This window comes from Periplaneta americana, chromosome 5 (assembly GCF_040183065.1).
Source record: "Periplaneta americana isolate PAMFEO1 chromosome 5, P.americana_PAMFEO1_priV1, whole genome shotgun sequence".
NCBI lineage: Eukaryota > Metazoa > Arthropoda > Insecta > Blattodea > Blattidae > Periplaneta > Periplaneta americana.
In genome coordinates, this window is record NC_091121.1 from 191122831 (window position 1) to 191142414 (window position 19584).

Consider the following 19584-nt stretch of genomic DNA (forward strand, 5'->3'; position numbering starts at 1 on the left):
TATTATTATTATTATTATTATTATTATTATTATTATTATTATTATGACGTTACGGTATATTTATTAATATTATACTATGTTCTAATAGAATATATTCATGAATATCCTTATAAAATCTTTGAAACGTAATTTTTTGACAACCGTCCAATTTTTAACAAATTTTAACTTCTGTTTAATTTTGTATAACAAAAATATCTTGCGTCATTATTACACTTACACAATAATATATATAGTCAACAGTTATTTGTATGTGTATGATAGACAAGTCCAACTAAAATTTTAACTGGAACTGCGTTCCGATCCTTTCCGGCCCAACTACAGCACTGTGTACAGCAGGGGTGCCCAAACTTTCTACCATGAGGGACCAATAATTACTCTAGTGATTGGCCTCAGGCCGCATTACAGTATAGATACTTAATATTTTTTAAAAAAAGCACACATAATTTTTTTGTTAATATTATGACAAAACAGACTATAATTAAATTAATTTTATATAATTTGGGTAACTTAATTTTGAAAAATACTTCAATAAAAGGTCATACATAATTACTCACCTAATGAGAAGTGTGGAACTGGTGTTTTGAAGATAATAAATTTCAATATCTGGTCTCTGCTCTGGGGTGCTTAGAAGTAACAGGTCTTGGAGATGCTCGTTGGAGTTGATCATAACCTTGATTTCTGAATTTTCATTTTCGAACATTCTTGTTCACATACATATGTTGAAGAAAACATGGAGATCGAACACCATTTTTTCATCTCATTTATTATATTCTGTACATTTTTACATTAGCAATGAAGCTTTAAGATGTGGAACAAGTCAAAATTTTACAAGATTACAATTACAATTTTTACAAATTTTTACAATTTTTACAATATTTTACAATTTTGCAATTTTCTACAATTTTTTACAATATTTTGGCGAGATGTAGTGAGATGAGGTGAGGCTCGAGAATTCGCCATAGATTACCTGGCATTTGCCTTATGGTTGGGGAAAACCTCTGAAAAAACCCAACCAGGTAATCAAACCAAAGGTGTTGTATATAATAATTGTTATTGGTAATAATAGTGCAATTTCTACATAAAAAATTAAGAAGATTACTGCAATTAAGAAAAATCTTGTTTTTCATTGAAAAATGGAACAGTCTATGATCTTCCTGTTAAAAACATAATAAAAAAATCTATGTGAAACACCGTGCTTCCTTCTTCACATTCGCTTCCTTTGAATTTATCAAATCAAGAGAGAGTTTCGTCTGGTAATGTCTTTTGATGATATACATAGGTTGGATAAAAAGTAATGGCAACACTGCTGTCATGTGACGATGGTGCATTCGAGAGTTGCCAGCTGTGTGGACATGAACAAGGACTGTTAGATGAGTTAGTGCAGCCAGCGGCGACAGTACTCTGTCAATCTACTGCAGTGTGTAGAATGTTGACTTTCATAGGGATAGTGCGAGCGCCCAAAGACCACGTTTACAAAACTAGAGCAATGTTCCTGGATCAAAATTGAAGTGACACGAGGTCGTAGTGCACAAGAATGTTTTCAGGGACTGCATGAAGCATATGCCGATGCAGCGTTGCCATATCGCATAGTGGCACAATGGTTTAAGGCGTTGCGGGAAGGCAGGGATGCCGTTAAGGACAACCTCCATACAGGACGACCCCGCATGGAGGACAACACAGTTCAACTTCTTGCTTCCCTGTTGGGTGCTGATCGCCGATGGACTGCTCGTGAGTTAGCAGTGGAAGTCTGAGTATGTCACAAAATTGTGTTCCACATTCTGCAAGACGTTCTGGGTTACCGAGGTTTAACAACGGCACTCCTATTCAGTCGCACAGGCCTTGTTGGACCGGTACCAAAGGAAAGATGACGACTTTCTTGGACGAATCGTCGCTATGGACGAAACCTGGGCTCGCTCATACGAACCAACCAAACTTGAAACGTCAATCAAATGAATGGAAGCATCCAGGTTCTTCTCGTCCGAAGAAAGTGCGCCCTACACAAAGTGCTGTGAAGGTGATGTTCATTGTGGCATATGACATTGATGGGGTAATACTGCACCACGCTGTACCTTCAAGGCAGACGGAAAACACGGACTACTGGAACATCCACCGACTCACCCGATATGATCTATGCGATTATGATATTTTCACCAAAGTGAATGAACCACTGCGAGGGATCTGGTACAATACTAGAGATGAACTTATCCATGCTTTAGGGCGGTCAATACGGAACATCAACAAAGATGGACGCGCTGATGGTGTGCGACGCTTCCAATCATTTGGCAAAAGGTAATAAATAAGGGGGGCGACTATATAGAAGGTAAGTAAATGTTGTACCCCTGTAAATAAAGCCATGTCAGAAATATCGAACTGTTGCCATTACTTTTTATCCAACCTTAGTAGGTATATACCTTCATTACAGCTATGACATCGTCGCAAATAACACAAATCACTTTTTGACTATGATTATGTGTGTGTGTTCCACCTTTGCTTATCATACAATTAAAATGGTGAAACTAATAAATCATATTTTCATTAACGTTTTCGGTATCTATGTACCATCTTCAGATGTATATATATAATGCTAATTCATAACCAAGCCTCTAGGTGCATGTGTCGTAAACTTAAATAATCAGTGTTTTTGTGCGTACTGTACTATATCGATGAAGTGTTGTCATAATTGAATGAATAATGTTTGTTGGTGCAACATACTATCAGAATTAAAATTAAAATTAAATGTTTCAGTCAATATTTAAAACAATATTTAAAACACTATTTAAAACTGTTTAAAAACACATGGTTTGTGCATCACTTTAAATATATGCAGTTGGAGATCACTTGTTGTGCGGTGTTTGCTGTTGTGAAGTTGAATGCGGCAGTTGTGGTGATCTTGTTTATTGGCGTTGAGCTAGACGTGGTATCGTTGACATGGCTATGTTGAAAGTGATGTTGTGGCACTTCTATGATACCATGTCTAGCTCAACGCCAATAAACAAGATCACCACAACTGCCGCATTCAACTTCACAACGGCAAACACCGCACAACAAGTGATCTCCAACTGCATATATTTAAAGTGATGCACAAACCATGTGTTTTTTAAACAGTTTTAAATAGTGTTTTAAATAGTGTTTTAAATATTGACCGAAAAATTTAATTTTAATTTTAATTCTGATAGTATGTTGCACCAACAAACATTATTCATTCAATTATGACAACACTTCATCGATATAACACAGTACGCACAAAAACACTGATTATTTAAGTTTACGACACATGCACCTAGAGGCTTGGTTATCAATTAGCATTATATATATATACATCTGAAGATGGTACATAGATACCGAAAACGTTAATGAAAATATGATTTATTAGTTTCACCATTTTAATTGTATGATAAGCAAAGGTGGAACACACACACGTAATCATAGTCAAATTGTGATAGCTTAAGTTATCGGTATACCTTCAATATGAAATTCACAAATCACTTTGTTTCCATGCTTTTTCACAAAATAATTACCAAGCCAAGATTCATTATACTTTCTACACTCACTATCGACTTTGTGTCGTTTCAAAAACATTTTGCACTTAAATAAACTGACATCACACTAGGCCTACCACACAAACAGTGGAGCACTGACGGACAATGACAATGGAAGTTGTAGAGTTGGTGGATAATGGATTGTAAGGGATGAATGACCTACCCTGTGGTACTGACCGGCCTGCCTTGGGATGGGGGTGGCCTTGCAATGTCTGCTGATCCCCAAACTCCAGCCACAGGGTCACATTCAGTAAGTTTCTGGTATACAGCCTACTTAATGAAAAGAATGTGATAGTCTTCATTTTCCAGGAAGTAACGGTACAGCCTTCAAACTTTCGAGTCATGTTCAAAACATATTATGCTGATAGAAATTGAACTTTATAAAGTTGTTTAAGGGTAATATATACATGAACGACCACAAATATTATCAGAAAATACAGGCTCTAAATTTCTAAAATTTTACAAGAAAATGAACTCACATTTGGACAAAAATTACAAGGTACCACAACAAGGCTTATTAGAACTTAAATATCTGATAAAAGTATAAGAAAGGTTACTAATACTATTTTTCAAACCAGTTTTATCAGAGTATGAAAAAAAAAAAGGTTCTGCAGTTACATCATTTGGTAGCCATAACATTGTTATGATCTCTCTGACATCTTTAGTATTTTTCCTGCATTTAATAAACACTTATTTCTGAAAAGTAGACTACTCTCAGTAGCAAAGTAAAGCAATCGGTTTGGAAGTAAATCCCAAAAAGACAAAGTATATGATTATGTCTCGTGACCAAAATAATATACGAAATGGAAATATGAAAATTGGAGATTTATCCTTCGAAGAGTTGGAAAAATTCAAATATCTTGGAGCAACAGTAACAAATATAAATGACACTCTGGAGGAAATTAAACACACAATAAATATGGGAAATGCGTGTTATTATTTGGTTGAGAAGCTTTTATCATCCAGTCTGCTGTCAAAAAATCTGAAAGTTAGAATTTATAAAACAGTTATATTACCGGTTGTTCTGTATGGTTGTGAAACTTGGACTCTCAGTTTGAGAGAGGAACAGAGATTAAGGGTGTTTGAGAATAAGATTCTTAGGAAAATATTTGGGCCTAAGAGGGATGAAGTTACAGGAGAATGGAGAAAGTTACACAGTGCAGAACTGCACGCATTGTATTCTTCACCTGACATAATTAGGAACATTAAATCCAGACGTTTGAGATGGGCAGGGCATGTAGCTCATATGGGCGAATCCAGAAATGCATATAGAGTGTTAGTTGGGAGACCGGAGGGAAAAAGACCTTTAGGGAGGCCGAGACGTAGATGGGAGGATAATATTAAAATGAATTTGAGGGAAGTGGGATATGATGGTAGGGACTGGTTTAATCTTGCTCAGGATAGGGACCAATGGCGGGCTTATGTGAGGGCGGCAATGAACCTCCGGGTTTCTTAAATGCCATTTGTAAGTGAGTAAGTAACATTACTCTCAGACGTGTAGGGTTGATTATTTTAATTAATTAATTAATTTTTTATTTGTCCTATATAAAATATATTGAAACTAACATAATATTTTGTGACCTAATTTTTCTATTTTCAGTGAAATGGGCATTACTGTAGTCTACCTTTTGCATAAATGCATGTTAAATCAGTGTACAAAATTTCAGAATTCTATCTCTAATGGTTGTGGAGTTATGAAATGATGTGTAAAAATTTTCAAATTTTGGAAAATTTAATTTAGAGTACAAAGTGAACTCTTAAAAATATTATTAGTAATCTTTTTTATACTTTTATCAGATATTTTTAAGTTCTAATAAGTCTTGTGGTACCATATAATTTTTGTCCAATTGTGAGTTCATTTCCTTATAAAATTTTAGAAACATACAGCCTGCATTTTCTGATAATATTTGTGGTCGTTCACGTATACCCTTAAAATTAATGAATTAATATTCAGATCATGGTGGGCCACTGAAACATCATGGCAGGTCATATGTGGCCCGCGGGCCGTAGTTTGGGCAGCCCTGGTGTACAGTATAATCCCTGCTATCGGATGTATTATGCCTCTGCTTGCTAACCCCTGCTGATGATTTCTGATATCTAAACGTGGGAATGATGTGAAAATTCGACTGCTAGACATCCCCAAATAAAAAAAAAAAAAAAAGAAAGTACTGTATCCCCTTAAAAGCCATGAAGATGCATAAGAAATCCATGCTTAAATGACCTTAGCACTAGAATGAGATGGTGTTGTCACCACATCACTTGTGGAACTTACGTTGTTGCAGAACATCTTGCTCAGCAGGCACATGCATGAATTATTGTCACTAATTATGACATAAGCAAAATACAACTATGATGAGTTTGTTCTAGAATTTCTACCCTTATTTCAAGGATTTCATTTGAATCACCATGGTTAGACAATCTTTGTCTTTACTACTTTAGCTTAGTAGTAGGCCTATGTGATGCATTGCACTTTCTTCCTGATAAATTAAAATTAATCCTTGTACAAACACTCGTGATGCCACACTTCGACTACTGCGATATTACATTAAGTAACCTAAATGCAGATTTGAGCAGCAGGCTACAACGTGTGCATAATGCGTGCGTCCGTTATATTTGTAATATTCGTAAGTATGATCATGTTTCCCCGTCTTTCCAAACTCTGTCTTGGCTGAGGCTAAGCAATCGACGAGCCCTGCATTCTCTTGTTCTATTATTTCAAATTCTGCGCACCGCTACCCCAATCTATTTGGCTTCTCGTTTTCAAAATTTATCTCCATATCATCAGCTAAGTACAAGATCTCATCATAACAATTTACTCATTATACCCTACCACAAGACATCTTTATATTCTTCATCTTATACAGTTTCAGTTGCTAGAAATTGGAACTCGCTGCAGAGTGATGTAAGGGGTTGTTGGACAATAACTTCATTTAGGTCAAAATTACTTAACAAATTAATTGCTGATTAATATTTATTACATATAATGAAACTAACATCTGTCCATTCTTATTATTATCATTAATTTCTCTAAATAAATTTACAAAACCTCTAATGGCAATTACATTAATATTCTCATTATAGAAGTACATTTTAGATTTATATATATATTTTTTTTCTCCCTGTAAGCTTATATTAAATTAATTTTCATCATTTTACTAGTTATCTCAAATGTCTAATTATAATTTATTGAATTAAATTAGCTCATAAATTAAGTTACTACTTTACCTTATAGGTTTATCTAAATTTAAATAAATATGTAGTCTACTAGGCGTTAAAATTTAACTGAAGAATATTGCTGGAGAACTTTTTTAAGTGTAGTGTAAATATTCGTAACTAGCCGTACCCGTGCGCTCCGCTGCACCTGTTAGAAATAAATATAAAGTAATAATTAAAATAGGACGTTTGATCCAGGGAACAACTTTTACAACAGTGCAAGATAATCTGCTTCGCTCATTACCCAATTTTTTTGCATTGCATTTATTGCATATATATTTTATGTATTTTAACACGATTCAATTGAGCATAATTAACATTTGAATTATAAAATAATGGATTGCTAAGCTAACGTACTATTACTGCATACTAAATCAATACACTCTCGTTGTTCGCTAATTCTCTGAGATTAAAATGAATGTGTACATAAACATTATTTTAAGAAATACAGAAAACGAATGTAGAAAATAGCCTATCAAATTTTCTGTGCATAAGAAGCTATTTTAATCTTACCTGTCCTCGATTTACTCAGACGTTACTGTAATAACATTATAGCATTATGTCCATCTAGAGAAACTACACTTTCCAATGGTGAAATAATAATTAATTATACAAATCGATTAATTTAGCTTCTGATATTACTTCATACAAACACAGAAACATTCTCTGTAGGCTATGTTTAATAGCTTTCGATTGTTGCTGTCCAAGGCCCCTTATAGACGAAGTCATTTGTTCTTAACTCATTGCACCGTCTTAGATGGCGTTATTTTAATTTTAAAATTCATTTATCTCATTAAATATCAGTCCTATCAAAATTTTGTGAAGAATAAAACTTATCGGAAATCATTTTTAAAGAAACTTTTGTTATGTAACATTTTTCACAAAAATCAATAATAAGCGAGATATTTCGATTTATTTAATTCAGGCCACCTTATAACCCCCCTTTTAAATAAAGTATTTTGAATGCCATATAGCCTAAAATCTAAGTTACAACGAACTTAATTTATATTCCAATTTTCATATAAATCGGTTCAGCCATTATTGCGTGAAAAGGTAACAAACATACAGACAGACAGACAGACATACAAACAAAAATTTCAAAAAAGCGATTTTCGGTTTCAGGATGGTTAATTATAGATGTTAACACCAATTATTTTTGGAAAATCGAAAATTACCAGAAAAATTTTGGCTACAGATTTATTATTAGTATAGATTTAAATATGTATTGTATTGATTAAGGCTGGTTGAGTAGAAGAGAAGGCCTAATGGCCTTAATTCTGCCAGCGAAAATAAAACATTATTATTATTATTATTATTATTATTATTACTATTACTATTATTATTATTATTATTATTATTATTATTATTATTATTATTATTATTATTATTATTGCAGAGAAATGTAATAATGGAACTGTTTATTTTTTTAGGACCAAAATGCAAATAAAAATTCATCAGCATATCCTGCCAACTTGTATCGCAATGTTGCTGTGGATAAGTCGAATTTACTGAGGATGCATTCCAAAATTGTACCCTTTGCTGCACAACCAGCATCATCTTCCAAGATAATGGTATGAGAAATGCTTTTTCATGGCAGATACTGTAAACCCTGTTATTAACCACAGCATTACTCTCTATCTATAACATGCTGTAAATATTTGTGTTGCTCCTATCATTATCTCGCACCAATAAGATAATGGAGCAGTTGATGAAATATCAGTAGGAGAAACGAATCGCTGTCAGCACGCAGAACTGAAAATCTGGGTTCGAGTCCAGGTCCACAGGATTATAAGGCCAGCACTCTAGCCACTAAAGCACCATGGTGGCATATATATAATTTTGTTAATTTATCAGTATGTAAATAACAGTAACTCTTCAACTGTTGAAAATCGGACAGTAACCTGAAGGATCACTTTGTTATACACGCACATCATGAATCAATCTTTGAGGAGGCAATTTTTAGCTGTTACTTTTAGCTTGATAAGTAATACATATATTTGATGTTCTTCCATTAATGAATGTTACCTCATTTACCAAGTTTGATAAGTATAATGAATGCAGAATACCCACATGAATTAATAATAACTTTTTCTTTCATATTTCATAATTTAAATGGATGTCAACTTTATAATTATTTGGTAAGTAACATATTATGTCATTTTTTGTCCAACTGTTATAAATAAGTATAATAATGAAGACAAGCCCGAAATTTAGCTCACTTAGTAAATAGAAGGTTTTAATTATTCATAAGTTCATTTTTTCACAATTTTTTGTAATCAGAATTCTGAGCCTTGTTATCGTTATTACAAACACTTTGTTTCTTTGTGCAGATGAAGAACTATGGCGGCACAGATACTGGAGACAGTCAGTTGATCAGTCGTCATCCTGTGATATTGCCAGCATCGAGAGCATCCACAAGCATGGTGAAACCCCCTTATTCCCACCCAACTGTTATAACTGGTATGTTGTGTTTTCCCCGTCAAAAAATTGTTGTGTATTACAGTGAAACCTGTTTAAATCGGAACCTGAATAATCCGGAATCCTGTCTATTTTGGAACAATTTATTGGTCCCGGCGAAATTTGTATGTATTATTTGTAATTTTTTCTGAATAAAACGGAAACTGTCCAACGCGGAAACAGAAACTGTCTGCTACTGTTCAAAACGAAAGCAATATTTTGGACACACTATATTTTGTAACTATATTTTGAAACAGCGTGTAATTTCAAGGAATATACGAAATATGTAGGTCACTAAGATAAAAACGAATTTCTTTGCAAAATTCTAGAGGGTACGAGGGTATGTTGGTCTGCCAGTCATAAATTTTATTACCCTGTTGACTAGGCAGACGAGTCCCTTCAAAGATTTTCAATGCTTCACACCCGTATACTGTCGTAGCTAAACAGAGCGCAAGCGTAGTGATTTCCTGGTAGAAAAAAGTTGCATAAAATGTGGCATTAACATTAAGTGATGAAGTAAAAGTTATCGAGATAAAGGAAAATTAGAAACAAAGTCTATGTGAATTAATGTTGAAGTACAGTTGTGGAAAACTCAGGTGTGACACTTTAAAAAAGATCATAATGAGTGAGTGGCTTGCTGCCGATATTGGTGACACAAAAGAAACCAGAAAGCAACTGTTTATGTGGAAATAAATGAACTGTTGTGGGAGTGGGTTCTTCATGACCTTTCAAAGAACAAACCAATTTCTGGATCTGTTCTGCAAAGCAAGCTATTGAAATGGGAAAGAAATTAAATAAATCAGAATTCAAGGCTTCTAATAGATGGCTTCTAGTCCATTTAATTAATAATGTGCAGTGATATGCAGTACAGTATTAGAGTATAGTGTTAGATATTAAATAGAATGAGATTAGTAAACTTTAGTAATGTTTAATGACTAATGAGTGAGTTATGATAATATTTATACAGAAAATGAGATTTTAATCAAGATGATTCACCAACGTAATAAGCGACAGAAATCTGATTTAATGTGATGAGTGTTAAATCGAATATTTTGTACTTCTTGCAGTTTGCGGCATGCCATTTTGTTTTTCATGTATATGAATGACAAAATATTCCATTTTAATGCCACACCTGAATAATATGGAAACCTGTCCACAACGGAAAAAAAATTAGGACCATGTCACTTCCGTCTTGAACAGGTTTCACTGTAGTAGCAACTTTCACAATAAGGTAATAGAATGTTGTAAATGAAACGTGTATAGTATTGTTTATATTAAGATCGTACTGTTGAAAGACTGCCTTACAAGTAGAAGATAGATTTATGTATTTTTTTACTGAGTTATTTTATGACGCTTTATCAACATCTGTGGTTATCTAGTGTCTGATTGATATGAAGTCGACTTCGTATTTCATAACAGCATTTGTCTCATCTCTACTCTGCCATAGACACAGAGCATTAATTATTTGTTTTACCTGTGAGATTACTATTTCTGATGCTCCTACTGGAGTGATCTGTCTCGCAGCCGTTCCTGATCCCTGTGGCCTCTGTTTTATCTGCTATACTAAAAACCAGATTATGAACTGACTAAACAGAAAGTAGTTGGGTGGGTGAGGGGAAAGTGCGGGTTAGAGGGGTACCTGTGCAGTGATGACACGTTGAGTGTGGGTGATGGAGGGGAGAAGGAGAATGGAGCTTTTCATTGGACCTCACGTGAAAATGTCGTCTGCTAACGAAAATCTGGCAACGAGATCACGGAGACAGTGTAGCCAAACTTCCCAGTACATTTGCAATACCACGTGTATTACGAGTCTCATTTCGTACCAGTGCCATTAGCTCATGCTTTCTTAAAACAGTAATTTTAATTACTAATATTGTTGATAGTGTTATCGAGAACTATATAGAATAGAATAATGAATTCTCCCAAGTGCTACGATACAGAAAGTAAGCGGGTTTTTAAGTCTGGAGAGGAAGAGAAATGATTTTGTCTGTATACAAGCATTACTGACAATAAGTGTAAATGCAGGCATCACATCAATAGGAGCAGCGTGGCAAACGGCTGAGGCACTGCTTGTGACTTACTTAACTGTTCTAATTTCCGTATTGTGTGTACTATAAATTAATAGTGTCCAAATACTCTTATTTATTTTTATTTTAAAAGTGGCTCAACCGGCTCGAGTTTTCCTTTTAAATTAGTGTATTTGCTTATTGATACATTATGTGAATTAATAATAGTAGTAGTGTTAATAATAATAATAATTGAATATACTCGTACATGACTCAATAAGTACAAATATAAAATTAAGATCATATCCATTAAATTATTATTATTGATGTACAAAAATAGCTAAATAGTAAATTTGATTTATAACGACAACTCAAAATAAAATAAAAATGACTATAATATAGTATATCTTGATATATTTACTTAACACTATATTGTTATTATTATTATTATTATTATTATTATTATTATTAATATTATTATTATTATTATTGAATCGTCCGTTTAATTGAAATGTTTGAATTCGTTATATACTTCTTTATTATATTAAAAATTGAAAACACAGCTATGACAGTTATTTTAAACTTATCGGTGACAAACGCTGAACATGCTTTGAATCTCGCGCCACTATGTGGCAACAGAGCTCAGAAAGAGAGCAACAGAACGTTGCTTCCGGTTTAGTCGGTTCATAACCTGGCTTTTAGTATAGTCTTTGGGTTTCAGGCTTGACTGGGTGATAATTATGAACTAGTTTCGGGTCGGGTTGGACCGAGCCAGGCCTAACAATTTCAGCTCTTGCAGACCTCTAATTCACATGTGTGCCTGGGATTGTAATAAAATCACGTTTCATAATCATCATCAAATTTGTTAGGTCTGTTAAATTTGGACATTTGAAATAGCCAAGACATATAATTAAAAGAGTGACATCTGAGGTGTTGCAATTAGTAAAACCAAATGCGACAGTGACCATTTTGTTCTCTTGGGTCACTGTAATGCAAGATGACGAATGACTTCATTGTCAGGTGCCTAGGCATTGAAACAACGACAAAATTATAGAGGCAAACCAAACCAAAGCAAAGAAAGAATTTTTTCATGTTCGCCTTTTGTTCGAAACAAAAAGGAATGCCAAGTTGTTCATAACTCCAGGATTCATTTGTTGTTGTTGTTTTCTAATGCCAGGCATTTGACAATAAAGTCATTTGACCTCTTGCTCTCCAATATTTTTCAAAGATTTCCCACTGACGCACAGATTTTGAGATGTTCTGAATCCATTTCTTGATTTGAGTTGCACAATGGGCAGTAAGGAGACTGATATATTCCAATTCTAGGAGTCAAAATGGCAAGTTGTAGCCGATTTAAGTGAACACCATATTTTAATGTTTTGGTGGCTACTTCATTCACACACAACCCCAGAATGTCTGGAGGACCACACCTGCTGTTGGTCGACGGGTCCATTGGACCTAGTTGGGAGATCTTGTTGATCAGCAGCTTTCCCTCCTTAAGCCACTGGACGACGATTTTAGTGCCATAGCAGGTCAGCACTAGGAACAGAAAAGTAGAAAGAGGAGGAAGGAAAGTGAAATGAATCCCTAGGCCTCGAATGCTCTAATACTGTCGGGGTCGAAGAAAGTAAGAGTTCAGTCAGGGGACTGGATAGGAAAGGGTAAAGAGAGAATTAGGTATGGAATAGAGGAAAATTATACCAAATTAGGCCAATAACTCATCAAGCTGACCAGTGCTAATGGATGAGTAGCCCCTCCCTTTAGTTCAGCTTGTAAAATTATGCTTACTAACAGCTGCACCACGGGAAGGTAGGGATGGGACATTATGTATTTGTCCAGGTTGGTTCCTTAAAGCCTTCAATGAGAAGGATTAATGGCTCTCCCCCCTGTATTCGACAAATACCGTTTTGCAGCCAGGAATCATTTGTTGGTCTTACTGTCCGTACAGACGTGTGCAAATTATTAGATTCAAATGATAATATATATGATTCAAGTAACATTTATTCTACAAAACTCATTTATTACACACTGTTTGCAACAATTCATATTTAGTATGAAATCCTTTGGTCCCGCGCTGTGGTGTCACAGTCTAAGGCATCCCGCCTAGGACTCGCGTTACGGAATGCGCACTGGTTCGAGTCCTCATGGGGGAAGAAATTTTCTAATGAAATTTCGGCCAGTGTATGGGACCGGTGCTCACCCAGCATCGTGATGCACTTGGGGAGCTACGATAGGTAGCAAAATCCGGTTGCGAATACCAGCTATAACGGCTGGGGGGATCATCATGCTAACCACACGATACCTCCGTTCTGGTTGGATGATCGTCCACCTCTGCTTCGGTATGTGGGCGTGAGGCCAGCAGCCGGCTGGTCGGTCTAGGCTCTTCACGGGCTGTAGCGCCACGGATTATTATTATGAAATCCTTTGTTCTTTATCATCAATTTTATGTGGTTTGGCATGCTGTTCATGAGATTTTCACATTGTTTCTTGATGTCTTTATCCCTGTGCCATATTTGGATAAGTGCTTCTATGAGGTCCACCTTGGTGGTAATCGTTTTTTTTTACGATAGACCAAAGATTTTCAATTGGATTTGCATCTGGGCTGTTACCTGGCAGGGAAGGACGTCTACATTATTTTCAGCCAGAAAATTAGTTACCGATCTGGCTTTGTGACAGGGTGCGCCATGCTGCATGAAGACACATTCACCTTCACCATCAGGGAACCAGTCTCTCATTTGTGGAAAAATTCGGGTTTCTAGGACTTTTTTTTGTACTGATCCTGTCACATTTGAGTCCTATAGAATTACTTTGTGGCCAGTAATTCATGATAATTATGAAAATGTAAAAAATGTGGTGCTGAGTCTAATAATTTGCACATGTCTGTAACTTCTTATATTATTATTGGTGAATTTCTACAATTCTAAATGTCATTTTATTACCTTTTTTTTTAATGATTTCCATTTATTACAGAGAACCCACGAAAAGATCTTACAAAACCAACGGAAAATAAAAAACCTGTACCTGATGATGTGATTGAAACAATTGATTAAGTAAGTATACATAATTTGAACAAGAGTTTTTTCATAAAGAATGTCATTGGCTTTGTTGGTAGAGTAACATGCTATAAACAGAAACCTGGTTGAAATGTGGACATTTATTTCGCCATCATCTCTGAAGTCCTTTCATCCTTCTACAAAATTAAGTACAGCAAACTCTCGATTATCTGTGCGTGGATTCTCTGATTTGCGGATTATCCATGCACCACTGAAGTTTATTTTATTTTGTCACGAAATTTTGAATGCATGTAAACTGAGCTTTGAATTTGGATTCACGAGTCTCTAAAGTGACCTTGGTGTAAAAATAGTCTGTCCATAACAAGCTGTCTCTTCCCGCTTTCTTTACTGATATGCAAATCTTTTTGTAATATACAGTAGAACCTCTATTATCTGTGGTAATGAAGGGGGTGAGCTGAACGGTTAATTGAAAAAATCGGATAATCTGTATCATGAAAGATTTTCGTAAATTTAGTGAATAATACTTGCACTTTCGTAATTTCCTCCATGGTCTTGTATTTAACATGCAAGGTAGTGGATCAGAAGTCTATTAATTGAAGTCTGGTTGTCAATGACGGATTTTTAAGTGAAAGGAAACTCCTTGTAATGGCTGTCTGTGGAAAGTCTTGTGTGGATCTTTACACACTCCAATCTCGTATTCTGATGCGAGATGAGCCACGGTTTCTCTTTCCCCAAACCACTCAGTTATTTAGGTCTACACTTTTTCTTTCGATACTTAGCAAAGCAAGATTTGTTTTGACACCTGTAGAAGACTTTTTATATAGAACGATATCAGTGTCCGGCATTGATGTTTGGGGCAAGAGGAACGATACCTAACTTCTCTTCTCAACTGTGTAAGACCCTAGGACTGCACAAATCTTTTCTAAATGAACTGGCCTCCTCATAATTAGAGAATCAGTCAAACTCTTACGGAATCACCTATATGGACTCTAATTCAGTGTACTGAAAAAACTGACGCACCATTATCATTTTTCTTTTTCTTATTAGCTTTCATTGCTTCTTTACTTATTTGTAACTTTTCTTATTCTGTGAACTGCCTTTTTTTTTTTTTTTTTTTTTCATTTTATTTTACTAGGTTATTTTACGTGAACGGGTTACATCAGCTTCTTGTCTATGCGGATGACGTGAATATGTTAGGAGAAAATACACAAACGATTAGGGAAAACACGGAAATTTTACTTGAAGCAAGTAGAGCGATCGGTTTGGAAGTAAATCCCGAAAAGACAAAGTATATGATTATGTCTCGTGACCAGAATATTGTACGAAATGGAAATATAAAAATTGGAGATTTATCCTTCGAAGAGGTGGAAAAATTCAAATATCTTGGAGCAACAGTAACAAATATAAATGACACTCGGGAGGAAATTAAACGCAGAATAAATATGGGAAATGCGTGTTATTATTCGGTTGAGAAGCTCTTATCATCCAGTCTGCTGTCGAAAAATCTGAAAGTTAGAATTTATAAAACAGTTATATTACCGGTTCTTCTGTATGGTTGTGAAACTTGGACTCTCACTTTGAGAGAGGAACATAGGTTCAGAGTGTTTGAGAATAAGGTGCTAAGGAAAATATTTGGGGCTAAGCGGGATGAAGTTACAGGAGAATGGAGAAAGTTACACAACACAGAACTGCACGCATTGTATTCTTCACCTGACATAATTAGGAACATTAAATCCAGACGTTTGAGATGGGCAGGGCATGTAGCACGTATGGGCGAATCCAGAAATGCATATAGAGTGTTAGTTGGGAGACCGGAGGGAAAAAGACCTTTAGGGAGGCCGAGACGTAGATAGGAGGATAATATTAAAATGGATTTGAGGGAGGTGGGGTATGATGATAGAGACTGGATTAATCTTGCACAGGATAGGGACCGCTGGCGGGCTTATGTGAGGGCGGCAATGAACCTTCGGGTTCCTTAAAAGCCATTTGTAAGTAAGTAAGTAAGGTTATTTTACGACGCTTTATCAACAGCTTAGGTTATGTAGTGTCTGAATGAGATGGTGATAATGCCAGTGAAATTATTCCGGGGTCCAGCACCGAAAGTTACCCAGCATTTGCTCATATTGGGCTGAGGGAAAACCCGGAAAAAACCTTGACCAAGTAACTTGCCCCGACTGGGAATCGAACCCGGGCCACCTGGTTTCGCAGCCAGATGTGCTAACCATTACTCCACAGGTGTGGAGCCATTGTTTGTTTGTTTGTTTACTTACTAGTTTGTCATTTTTTTTTACTCTGTTATCTTTCATCATCTATTTATTCTTTTTTTGTTTTGTATGCTTTGTCTAATGGCAGCCTGCAATTTGAGGAAGCTCTGGTAAATAAATAAAATAAATACTGTGCGACAACTCGAACAGTAGACCATACTGTGTAAGGGTAAAGGTTTGTAATAACACTCTCTAAAAAAATGACGTGCTAATACAATGTACAGTAGTTCATATATTTCTGCAACAAAAAAAAAAAAAAAAAAAAAAGAGAGAGAGAAAAAGATACACAGATAATCCAACAATCGGTTAATAGGCTCATGGGTAATTGGAGTTCCACTGTATTGTAGTTTGTAAGGCCAATAATTATGATTTATGCATGTTTTTCAACTGACGATCAGAGGAAACAATTACTGATTTGTTGAACACTGGTCATAATTTGTCACAACAATCTGTGTTATCCTTATCATTCTCTCCAGACTATGTACAGTAGTGGCAAAAAAATCCGGACCGACCCTTGTAGCTATTCAAATTTTGCTAGTCACAAAACACATCCATCTTATATAATTAATTGTAACAATGAAATTTATTGCATTTGTTCGATTCTTACCATCTTTTGTTTCCTTCAGTGCCTCAAACTTACAGACGAAAAAACTTTGAGAGTTTTACGATGAAAGAGTAATGGAATGGAGAAAAATTCTCTCCGGCACCGGGATTTGAACCCGGGTTTTCAACTCTACGTGCTGATGCTTTATCCACTAAGCCACACCAGATACCCATTCTGGTGTCGGACAGAATCGTCTCAGTTTAAGTTCCAACTCTTGAGTTCCCTCTAGTGGCCGCCCTCTGCACTACGTCATAGATATCTATGAACATAGGACTGAAGTCCACACATGTGCCGAGGTGCACTCGTTATGAGTGACTAGTTGGCCGGGATCCGACGGAATAAGCGCCGTCTTAAATCACGAAGTGATTTACGCATATCATATATATTATTTTAATGTACTGAAGTACATATGATATTTCCATGCAGATATTCTGCGTCATCATACGATGAAAGAGTAATGGAACGGAGAAAATTTCTCTCCGGCACCGGGATTTGAACCTGGGTTTTCAGCTCTACGTGCTGATGCTTTATCCACTAAGCCACACCGGATACTCATCCTGGTGTCGGACAGATTCGTCTCAGTTTAAGTTCCAACTCTTGGGTTCCCTCTAGTGGCTGCCCTCTGCACTAGGACTGAACGAGTGCACCTCGGCACATGTGTGGACTTCAGTCCTACGTTCATAGACATCTATGACGTAGTGCAGAGGGCGGCCACTAGAGGGAACCCAAGAGTTGGAACTTAAACTGAGACTATTCTGTCCGACACCGGGAATGGTATCTGGTGTGGCTTAGTGGATAAAGCATCAGCACGTAGAGCTGAAAACCCGGGTTCAAATCCCAGTGCCTGAGAGAATTTTTCTCCGTTCCATTACTCTTTCATCGTATGATGACGCAGAATATCTGTGTGGAAATATCATATGTACTTCGGTACATTAAAATAATATATTTGAGTTTTATTTTCATCTGGCATCAATATTACATTTCTATCTCCATTCGGCAAAGATAACTGTGTATTTTTACATTAAATAACTTCACTATCCATATTGAAATTACCACAGTTTGACACAATACACAGCACAGGATTCTTCTGTATCAGCTACAAGAGTTGGTCCAGTTTTTTTTTTGCCACTACTGCACAATAATAAATAAGGTTGACATATTATGAAATCGCTCCCTTTGTTGGATCCAGATAGCGTGTTTTATTACATGACTGAATGAACTAAACTGTAGCATGATGGCTAAAAAGCAGAAGATGACGATTTCCAGGGTTTCCTACACAAGAAAACTAATCATCTGACATAATCACGTTAATTTTCCGCAGTGAATAATTTGAAAATGTGAACAGTGAATATGTTGAAGAATGGTTGTGTGTGAATGCATGTGAACCAGTCTTTATGCTTATGACAGACGACATCATCGAAGCAGTGACTGGTATGTATAGTCCGGGTCAGCTTACTTAATACGCTAAGGGTGAAACCTAACCATTTTTCTCCCATTACTACATAAACTAGTGGATTATGGTGATTTTCTAGTTTGCAGGTTGAATTTTCTTTTGCCAACTTCGTTTCGAATTTGGGTACTGAGAAATACTACACCTAGTAGTGATTTTTAACTGTTATGTTGCCAGCAGTGACACAAGTTGTTAGTAGTTTAAATTCAGAAAATACGAATTGTTCTAGATTTCTGAGTCCATTACTGGAAGCTAGTAAAATTTGAACATACTAATAATTAATTAATGTCAGTATTAATATTAATACATAATAGCTATTGTATGTGTTGCTTTGTGTTGTGGTTACAACTTGAAGATAAGAGACAGGTAGGCTAAGTGTAAATAAATATAACCTATTTCTTGTGATATATGCCCTTGAGTAATGATAAAAATACCATTTCACATTTTAATTAATTTATTTCGTGTTTAGACTTGTATTACAATAATGGAATAAATATTCTAAAGCATACATTTCAAAGTGGCATTCGTTTTCAGAATTCATACTAATCATTTCACATGATCAAACAAAATACATTTTTAGGTTAGGTCTCGTGATTCGTAAACTGTTTAATCAAAGCAATGAATTTCATGTTGTCAGACAAAATACATTTTAATACTAGATTATATACTAATCTACTAACTACTAACATAATGTGTGAGAGGTCCAGAAGAAAAATTAATATACTCTTTCACAAATTATTGAACCTTTTAGACAACAGCTCCCCAACATAAAGATGAGATGTGGTAAATAAGCAAAACATCGTTATTGTTAATACTATATTATAGTACATGGCATTGTGTGATTTTATCCTCTTTTGGTGATATTTAGCATTAGTTGGCAACACTGACGAGATGGTCAAATTAGTCTTTTAGGAGTTACTCTTACGTGATCCTCAGTATAGAATGAAGTGGAGGGGAAGAGCATAACGAGGAGATGCAGTGTGCAATATGTTACAGCTTTGGGTGTGTTGTTACAGTTCTAGATTATGTGGAACAAT

At 35.5% G+C, this 19584-nt stretch overlaps 1 protein-coding gene across 5 annotated transcripts in view; it reads left to right on the forward strand.

Moving 5' to 3' along the window:
* LOC138700358 (transcriptional regulator ATRX-like) overlaps positions 1 to 19584 on the forward strand; it is a 172004-nt gene that overhangs the window by 150642 nt on the left and 1778 nt on the right. For 4 of the 5 annotated variants that reach the window (XM_069826933.1, XM_069826932.1, XM_069826935.1 and 1 more), the window contains 3 exons: positions 8183 to 8323; positions 9083 to 9212; positions 14186 to 14265. In XM_069826933.1, the coding sequence (XP_069683034.1) occupies positions 8183 to 8323; positions 9083 to 9212; positions 14186 to 14265 (351 nt within the window). The remainder of the gene's footprint in view (positions 1 to 8182; positions 8324 to 9082; positions 9213 to 14185; positions 14266 to 19584) is intronic. The other variant, XM_069826934.1, reaches the window with a different exon arrangement.